The following is a 10,924-nucleotide window of genomic DNA, read 5'->3' on the forward strand; positions in this document are numbered from 1 at the left end:
AGGCCCACAATGTTCAGTATCCATCCTCACCCTAATCACATTATCACACCGCCAGAACTTGTTGCATTACAACACACCTTTGGAAAATAAACGGCCCAAGCCGTTGACCCATACAAACATTGTATGGGTCAAAATTATCGATTTTTCTTTTATGCCAAAAATCATTAGGATATTAAGTAAAGATCATGTTCCATGAAGGTATTTTGTAAATTTCCTACTGTAAATATATTAAAACTTAATTTTTGATTAGTAATATGCATTGCTAAGAACTTAATTTGGACAACTTTAAAGGCGATTTTCTCAATATTTAGATTTTTTTGCACCCTCAGATTCCAGATTTTCAAATAGTTGCATCTCGGCCAAATATTGTCCTATCCTACCAAACCATACATCAATGGAAAGCTTATTTATTCAGCTTTCAGATGATGTAAATTTTCTTTTTTTTTCACAATTTCACTTTGACTGGTTTTGTGGTCCACGGTCACATATATGCATTTAAACAGAGGTCACAGTGGCATTGACCACTAATTGAAACCAATAATTCATATCCTTTCTTGCAGGCCGTTTTAGAAAGAATTGTAAATGCACATTTTTCTTTTGCATGCATTCAAACACACTCTTTTTGACACTTGTAATGAATTATAACTGAGCGAAAACCTCTTCCTCACATAATTCAATAACACAAAAAAAAATCCTTACCCTTGAGACTCAACTCAAACTGAAGCTCTTAGATAATACTTGACATGGCGGTACACATTCCAGCTCGTAATTACGATTATTTCCCTGAATGTCCCACCATTCTCTAATTGAGGTTAAACGATAAAACACTACAGAAGGGCAAGCAAGACCCACCTAGAACTCCTTCCGTTCTAACTCCATTCAATTGCCTACTTTACACACTCCAGACACTTGAGGAGATTAATTGGTCAGGCAGAGATGATGGCTGGGTTTGGTCCATTTGCGGAAATGAACTCAAGCTGTTTTTTTTAAACTTCCTATCACAAACATTGCAAGTCAAAGATAGTGTATGAATACACTATGGGTCTTTTAAAAATGTTGACACCCATGCATTCAAAGAAACATCTGATCAGGTCAGATGGACCAAAAACTAGCCTATTTACAGGGCTTCCTTAAGAGCGATTAACTGATTAGCCATTCAGGAAACCCAGCGATTGGTTTATTTTGAAAAAGCTACATGTTTGATAATGGCTGTTACACTTCTTCTGGTCTATCACAGAAACCATATGATGAGGAGTTCTCCTATTGTGAGATAGTCTATGAATGTGATTCATAAGCGCTCAAATACAACTCAAAGATCTATGCTCTCACTGTACAGGGTTATTATTAAAGGGCTTCTCACGTTACACGATGACCGTTTTTAACCTGGCTAAACACCCAGATTTCCAAAGCATTTGTATAGATGCTTCCATCAGCAGTTACATAATCAAGACTGCCGAGCTGAGTGGAAGCATTTCCATATCAATGGCGTTCATAATGTTATGGCACCTGGTTTCATCAGAACTAAGTCTGCCTTAATGAAAGGTTTACTGTAACTGCTTATAAGCATGTCATCGTACGCAGGTGCGCATGCGCGACCAAAATAAAAAATGCGCAGTGTAAATAAGTTCTGAAAGCGCATTTGCGTACCGACATGGTTGACAGCTGTTGCACAATTACAATTTTAGATAGACAAACTGTAAGAATGTATACGATTTCTATTCAAACTGAATAGATAAATAAATCTAGGCTACCTGCTGCCGTTTTCAAAGCACAATGCAAAACTGTGACATTTAATTCACTGACGCTCTTTAATCGGCAGCGCTAAACCCGGAAGCGCATATACTTACTTGCCTGCAACCCGCCAAAATAAAAGCCTGCTGATTTTAAAGGGGTCCTATTATGTTCTTTTACAAAGTCTTGATTTTGTTTTGGGGGTGTACTAGAACAGGCTCTCATACTAGGTAGTTCGAAAAACATTGTTTCACGTATTTTACATTATTACAACACCTCTCTCCCCAGTCTGGCATGAACGGCTCGAATAGTTCCTGTATCAAATGAAGGCCCGCCTTCTGAAATACGAAATGGACTAGTGTGTGTTGTGATTGGCACGACTCGGCGCCTGGTCGGGAAATGTCATGCCCCTTACCATAGCCGTCTGCGAGCTTCAGTGTAAATATTGCGTCAAAATCAAATCAATTTGAGTGTGATTTAAACCCGGATGATTGTAATCACTCTAAGTTCGTCTGCCTTGGGGAAACTAGCGTGTCTCCGACATAGTGATAACACTTGTTGCCTTCTCTAGTGCAGCTCAACTAGGTCTCGTCCCATTCGTCGATATTTGTGATATCACAAATCACTGAAAATCTGCGTTGTAGTCCAAACGAGTCGTTCGTTGTAGTTTTTGAAAAGTGATTTCTGTTGAATAAAATATCTCCTTTTGAATTGGACTTTGAGCTTTGTAACTTTGCAGATCTTTTTTATGCTCTAACAGCAACATTACAGACTAACTAAAGTTGAAAAAGTGAAAAAGCATAATAGGACCCCTTTAAACAACATACTTTATCCCAGATTGCTCTATGGTATACGTAGGCATGGGCAGAAGGTGAAAACAGCCCAGATTTGACCCAGAGCGCCCCTGACCTTCTGTAAGCATGTGGCTGCTATGTGCGGAATGCTTAATTATGGCCTATTGTTGCGTTCTACTTGGTAACTCAGTTGCTGTCTGAATTGCACACAGAATTCAGCACACTTTCTAATTCCAACGCCAAGACATTCCATGCTCTGAATTCCAAGTTCTAAAAATTCAACACACACCATTAAATAAATGGCACATTCTGAAATATTAAAGAACAAGCACTTCTCTATTCTCGTGATTCTTTCCCCACTTAGACACAAATTGAAAAGCTTTTGCATCAAATACTTCAAATGTAAATCCAAATGCTGACCTTGGCTGTAAAAGAGAATGTGCAATCCACACTGATTCAATAAGAGAGAGCATTGTTAAATTTAAATAACTAAAACACCTAAAACACTGAAAACACCTCATTTCTGGTAACTGGCTGCCATCAAAATAGAAATTACAGTTGAAGTGCACTATATGAGCATTTGCATAATGCCACTTGGGGATAAATAAAGTAGTACATCTATCAAAAGAGGAAACTGTTTTATATTTGACACAGTGCTGGTAGATTTTGTGGCATCTGGCTGTGGTTTGAAGGTTCCTGGGTTTTCTAATTCCATCTTGGGACCTCAGCACAGAAGCATGTCACACGGATTGAGAAAACATGATTCGGCTGCAACTACAGCTCATGTATTTTTAATGAAGATGATGTGACAGCATGTCGCTGTATCACATTCCACGCTCATGATGCCGAGCGTGAGTGCGTAATCGAGTAAACGTTTGCGTGTCCTCCCTCAATGTAAACCAGATGCATTTTAGCACATTCACAGGCCAAATCATCATATTATTGAACAATAATCTGATGATTTGGCCTGTGAATGTGCTATGTGAATGTGCATCTAACCTAAGCCTTCACCTTAGGTTGGATGTATATTATTGTCAAAAAAAAAACTTTCTAGGAACCATTAAATCATAACAGTATGATTTAAAGTTTTTTTTTTTTGACAATAATATACATCCAACCTAAGGTGAAGGCCTGCACATGAATAATAATCATGTTATTTGATGATCAACAAGCAGACCCAACTTACTGTCTATGGTAAATTAACATTGATCATGTACTTTTTTTTTTAAAGTGGACACTCCCAGAAGATTATCAAGCAATGTATGCATTACACATTTAATATTCACACATTATACTGTACCTTAATTTTATACAAGACATGCTTTTGTGTTCAAAAACATCTATGTAGCCAAGATAGACCTAAAATTTAAGATTCCAAGACCAAATGTAACAATGTGGTTGAAAGCAGCCAGGGTGAAAAACAATTTGCATTACATCTATATGGTACGTTCAAGATTCAGCAAGGACATATTAAATTGGTCAAAAGTGACAGTAAAGCTTTTAAAATGTTACAAAACATTCATATTTCAAATAAATTTAAAAAAAAATGTTTTTGCTTCCACAAAAATATTAAGTAGCACAACTGTTTTCAACATTGATAATAAGAAATGTTTCTTGAGCAGCAAATCAGCATATTAGAATGATTTCTGAAGGATCATGTGACACTGAAGACTGAAGTAATGCTGATAATTCAGCTTTACATCACAGGAATAAATTACATTTCAAAATTAAACTGTAATAACATTTCACAATATTACTGTTTTTAGTGTATTTTTGATCAAACAAACACATCCTTGTTAAGAGTAAGAGACATTTTAAAAATCTTACCGAAACTTTGAACAGTAAGTGCATATATAAAATGTTGGTCAGCAATTCATTGTGCATGTCTAATCTATACAAGGCTATCCAATAAATCTGTAAGATAGCTCAACAGAAATAAAACAAACGGGGATCTAAAATTCCACAAGAGTTCCGTCAATAAAAGGTCTATCGGAATTGCCAGACTGTTCCTATGGGAGAGCTTGTCATTCCTGTGTACAGACAGTGTCTTGGGAACTGAGATCTATGGGAGCAGAAAGGCACGATCAAGCCCAGCAAAGAGACAGGAACTTAGGGAGCGAGTGATGGGATCCCACAGGACTGAGAAAATGTTCTGTGGTAAACAGACCCGCTGACAGGGCTGAGTCCCAGCCAACTTGACGGATTCTTGTCGCATACTAATGAAGGGATGCATGTCTTCTGTGTGTTGTGCTTGTCTGTCGTGCAATGATTTGGGATAACACACCAACATGATGGTTCTTTGGAGGGAAAATACTTGTGATGAATCAATAACTTGTTTTGACTATTGAGATTGCCAGTGTAACCCTGTGTATAACAGTAATACTATTTCAATTCAACTACAACCAAAATTGCTAAAATAAACTAACACTTACGTGTGTTAAGTATCACTTCTGTTAAGGGCCATACACAATATGTTTACATGTACCCAAATAATCAGTTTATAATGGGATTGAAGGCTCAGTTGGACTAAAAAGCTTTCATGTAAACACCTCAATCAATCCAAATAAAATTTTGATTGGATTAAAAGGAATAGTGTAGACCTGAGATAATCCGATCAACAGGATAAAAAAAAACTCTTTTCTCAATCGGATTCAAAAATACCTTGCACACATATGCAGTACTGGGATGAGTATGTTTACAAATGTTTTACTTAAAAATGTGTGTATTATGTCTTACAACTTACAAAATGATCAGTGGAGGACACTCTATATTTACTAAATATATATATATATTAGTGCTGTCAAACGATTAATCGCGATTAATCGCAGAGAAAATAAACGTTTTTGTTTGCATAATATATGTGTGTGTTCTGTGTATATTTATTATGTATATATAAATACACACTCATACATAATATATATTTTGAAAATATTTACATGTCTATATTTATATTAATATAATTTATATTATAAATAAATATATTTCATATATAAACATAACATATTTTTCTATATTTCATCATGGCAAAAATCGTATTTTTGCTCATGAAAGCTCCGATTAGCTACATTATTGTGATGATTTTCTGTTTTGTGATGATGATTCATTTGTAAATGAATATGTGAATCAGACATATAAACAATTCAGAAACAGAACTTCAGAATCTGAAATTGGATTGAATTCATTAAAACTGATGAAAATTGTGCATGTAAACACCAATTTTGCAGCAATTCTACAGTGACAAAGAGACTAAATATAATTAATTTTTAATAAGAGTTGGTGATTTCCTGTGACAAGCAACAGAGACCATTAGAGATGCAACAAAGTTAAGCAGACCACAACACTATGCTTAAAAAAGTGACAATGTGCCGACCGCCAAGGAACGTTACTACTAGAAAACAACAGCACAGCAACTTGCCAGCAAACATGGTTATTTCTCAAGCTGATGAAGTCAAAATGGCAAACATCAGCCAATTTATTAATTTGTGACTAGAAAATATTACTTAAAGTAATGACATAACAGAAGTAGTGAAAGATCTTTTATTCTGTATTGGATGTATACAAAAAAGGAGGGTGGGGAATTGGTTCTAGCCATCAGCTTTTGATTAGAAGATGGAGGCAGATCTGAATGCAAGCTTGTAGTCAATTGTATAAATTGACTTTTGTAAGAAATGAGTTTAAGTGGACTAGATGATTGAAGACCTGCATACTTCACGAGAAAAAAAGTATATTGTTTCACAGGAAGATCCATTTATGACATTTTACAATTAGCTGCCATATGCATGGATGAATCACTCACAATTAGATCTATAACATCCATTTAGAAAATGGATAGGGTGAATTTTCACTTTAATCAAATCAAGTTTACACACATCAGGAGAACCTCAGAAAGTGAATCAAGGGATGTTCAGTCTTTCTCCTGCCGTTTAACATCCAAACACAAATATACTTTGATCATCCGCCGTTTAACCTGTTGATGAACATCTAGCTAGTAACATTCCTCTCTTTGTTTACATTAAACATATCAAGAGACCCTAGTAAAACTATTTAAAATTATTAATTAACTTCTTTACTCTTAGGTTACAGTTTCAGGGTTTGGACTGCACGTTCTTCAGTACTTTTCCACCTAAGAACCTGGTATGCTCTACGTACTAGGTCACATATCTTTCTAGAAATTGCTGACTGGCAAATTTAATGTGATACAGACTTAAATAGGTACCTGTCAACTTGTATAAACAGTAATACACGACTCAGATCTCTCCTTTGGAGTCAAATATCAAAACCTTGCCTACATAAAAAAAAAAAAACTTCACTGATATTTACACCTATGAACACGTGGCCTTGAACTACATCACCATTAGCATTAAAAACGAAAAGACAGATCTAGTATGCCACGAAGAGAAGCAGTAATGACTAAAAAAAGGCATTAACAGGGATCCAAATGAATCATAGGTGAACACCTGCTTCCTAAGGCGGTCCTCAGGCTCTCAAGAAAGATGACCAGAATTTTCAGGGGTTACACCGGGGGCCCTGTTATGACAAACAACTTGGTGTTGTGGTTGCAACAAAATCTGTTGTAACATTATTAGAAACAACGTAACACTGGTTTCAGCTAGTAACTACAGATAAATCTTGATTATGATCCATTCATCTTTGGCCCACATGGTTTCTTCAAGGCAGTGTTTTGAAAACGATATGTGGTGCTACCAATAACACTGTATTACTAATACAGAATTTTTAAAAAACACCCATCATTTAGCCATTTATACTGTCAGTGTCAATAATAACAACATCCAAAAGCATATCAATTTTGTTACAGCATAAAACAAACCCAGAAATCTTGACGTCAACCTGATATTTGACAGGTGAGCTGTCGATCATAAAAATCAAAACAGTATGCATTAAATGCCTTAAATCAAGAATAGCATTTTGTGTTCGTAGGGAAATGTTAGGATTTGATGATTCCTTTACATTCCTAACACTAGATATCTAATTGAATTCTATGGAAATGTGGGAAGCACAAAATGATGGTCAGTATTGGCTTTTAAATACTTGACTAACCTTCATATTCGTAGTTCTAATACTAAAATAATTCTCTTAGGTCTAATAAAATTGATCCTGATAATTTGTCACAATGGAACTGAAATGTGAACTGAAAACTGAAATCAGGTTATGAAAAACAATAAACCTACAATATTAACATAGTGGGAGGCATTCACTGTCTTAAAGATGGTATAGTTTAGCAAAAACAGTACTTACTTCATCCTCTGAGAGTCCGTAAATGGGTTCAAAATTCGTAGCCATAAAGCCAAATGGCAATTTAATACAAACATACACAAAAACACGCACACGCTCGTGTGAAAGCTGGAACAATAGCAAAGTGTGTCCTCCTCCACCTCCTGTGAATGCAAGTTGATCCAAAGCAACGAAGTCTTGAGTCCAAAAACGATTATCCTTTTAAACCATATCGTGACAGAAGATGTACGTCCACCGGTTTAATCTCATTTAACGGCTGAAATTCGGTGGATACACGCTTAATTTTCCCAACAATATGATTTGCCTTCGTCAAGTGCAAACGCGAATCATTCACTTCCTCTCAGGATCCGAAACACTCCCCGCAGAAATGAGTGACAACTTATCGCGCCAATCACAGCGTTTTCCGAAACTCCGTGAGGACCGACTATCCAATCCGTGTAGATTGTGGGCGGGGCAACGTTGTTGCACTTTTGTGGAGTAATCAGGGATGGGTAGTTTCCTAGATCCCAATATCGGATCCATAAGAACTTGACGTTTTATTATATTGCATACATGTCTATGGGTCTGTATGCATATATTGTGTTAATTAACACTTCGTTTATTTAAAAACCCAGTTATAAGCTGTTTGAGTCTTGCAGCTAGTGACAGGACTCCTATAGCAGTACTCTAGCACCCTCTACAGTTAAAAGAGCGATACTGCCAACATGTGCCAATTTATGATTAACACCCAACACTGGGCAAAGTCCAACTGTTATGCATCATGATTCATCGTGCGTGTGAAATAGCCTAGAGAGGAACGGAACTAAAAGATGTTTTCTGCTGGTTTCTACTGGTGTTTTATTGCTCTTGGCTTTTCTACATTGAAGTGATGTTCAACAGCCTGAAAATGAACTTGAAGATCAAACGGTGTAATTTAGAGGTGGAAATGGTAAAAGAGTCTGAAAATGAAAAGTTGAAAAGAGTCATTAAATATTCTCCTAGATTTAATATGACTCTTTGGGGTTAAATGATCTAACAAGTGTGCCAAATGTATTCAAAAAAAATAAATACGTAAAATAATTAACATAAATAACATGATGAATTGAATTAAAAACATAGTAGGCCTAAAATAATAACTGTTAAAAACTAAAATACACAAAAGTTGGACACGCAGTTCACAGGAAGAGGCTGTTCAAAAGTGCAAATGCTGAGTTACCTTGATTAGCCTAATTTGCATTTTAATGGTGTTACACTGTATAATGATTTTATTTGAAGAAAAATTATTTAATGGTGTGTGTGTGTGTGTGTGTGTGTGTGTGTGTAATATAGTATATAAAGTATAATAACAATAAAAGAAAGGGTGACTAGTTACAGCACCTAACATATATTTTTCGATTATCCACCTTATTTTTTTATTACGAACATTATATCAACCAATAAAAAAGCAGTTACAATACAACAACACAAAATAATAATAAAAAGAAAATTAAATAAAAAAAATTATAATGACAAAAAAAAATTACTAGACAGTATAAAATTAAACAAAACACATTACATTCAAAGGAAAAGATAAAACAGCTTACAAATTTCAACTGTTTTTAAAGCCTTCTTGTTCAATGAGTTCAGATTATTTCAGCAAGCGAAACATATAAGTGACGTGAAGTGACATGTGGCCAAGTATGGTGACCCATACTTGGAATTAGTGCTCTGCATTTAACCCATCCTAAGTGCACACACACAGCAGTGAACACACCGTGAACACACAGCCGGAGCAGTGGGCAGCCATTTATGCTGCGGCGTCCGGGGAGCAGTTGGGGGTTCGGTGCCTTGCTCAAGGGCACCTCAGTCGTGGTATTGAAGGTGGGAGAGAGCGCTGTACATTCACTCCCCCCACCTACAATCCCTGCCGGTACGAGACTCGAACCCGCAACCTTTGGGTTACAAGTCCGACTAACCATTAGGCCACGACTTCCCCTAAACAGTGGCTTCTGAGATGTGAATGAATAGAACAGTGGCTTCTGACATGTGAATGTACATTTATGTATATAAAATTTTGTTAACAAGATAAGGAAGTACAATTTGTTTTTCTGTAAATGCACTTTTTTTTTTTTTTTTAATTAACAAATCCAAACAAAACATTTTCCCAAAGTAAATAAAAATCTTTATCAATATTCTCAATAGCAAGGAGAGGTCTTTTCACAACAATTTAGGGTAGTGCCAAAATAAATGCACTATAGTCTCCGGGTATCTTGTATCTTATCTGGGTATAATATCTTTTATATATATATATTTCTTTAAGAAAGTAGCCAATTATCTACTAACCTATTATATTATCCACCTTATTTTGCTATTTTCTTTGACTGTGCGACACTTCTGATTTATTAGCCGCTATAAGCAAATAACTCGAAGAATAACTGTGCAGTACTGCACAACAAATCAGTGCGATTATGATAGTGAATTAAAACCACGTAATAACATGCATACCAGTTTGCAATATCAAGCAGCATATTGGACTGTTTTTGTACAGGTAAAATAACTGTAAAGGAATGACACCGGAAGTCTCGCACATTCAAGTAGCCAAAATGGCCACGCCTGCATTTACGTTAAAAATACGGTGGATACATTCACATACATTTCAATGTATTAATCTTAATGTAGAAAAAAAAATCATACATGTTGTTTTAGAAGTTTCTCTGTGTACCAGTAGATGTCCTCATATTACCGCATAAAAACTCACTTTGACCTGAACGAGTGGTAAAAGCACTGTGGTATAATAAATCAGCTAGGGCTTTACTTAGTTGCCAAGCTCATAAATAAGTTCAAATGACTGGTTAATATCAAATAAAACATTTGCCAAATTTCTATTTAATTTATAGATACATTAAGACTTGCAGCTTGGTTTATTATATTACTTTGAGAATGTGGTACTGAATTCAATAAAGCTTTTAAAATGCTTTTATTGACTCAAGAGCGTGACACAACATTGAATATCGACTAAAGAGCAATCTTCTGTTAACCTTAAATTACTAAGCTTTGATAAATGTAATGGATTACATTATGCCAATAGACATTATGTCAATGTTCAAGTTAAAAAAAACAGTTGATTTTGTTGAAGAAGAAAAATCCATACCACAATGGCAATTCTAGTTCCAGATGGTAGAATTACG

The 10,924-nt window shown here is 35.6% G+C and overlaps 1 protein-coding gene across 1 annotated transcript in view; it reads right to left on the minus strand.

Annotated features, from left to right (window-relative positions):
- The window catches only part of nedd4l (NEDD4 like E3 ubiquitin protein ligase), a 79,889-nt gene extending 71,757 nt beyond the window's left edge, over positions 1–8,132 (minus strand). Inside the window, exon 1 of the mRNA XM_016551918.1 lies at positions 7,782–8,132. Within this exon, the coding sequence (XP_016407404.1) occupies positions 7,782–7,826 (45 nt within the window). The 5' untranslated portion in view covers positions 7,827–8,132. The remainder of the gene's footprint in view (positions 1–7,781) is intronic.
- Positions 8,133–10,924: the final 2,792 nt, after the last annotated feature.

The sequence above is a fragment of the Sinocyclocheilus rhinocerous genome, unplaced genomic scaffold (genome assembly GCF_001515625.1).
Source record: "Sinocyclocheilus rhinocerous isolate Xijiao unplaced genomic scaffold, SAMN03320098_v1.1 scaffold585, whole genome shotgun sequence".
Lineage (NCBI taxonomy): Eukaryota > Metazoa > Chordata > Actinopteri > Cypriniformes > Cyprinidae > Sinocyclocheilus > Sinocyclocheilus rhinocerous.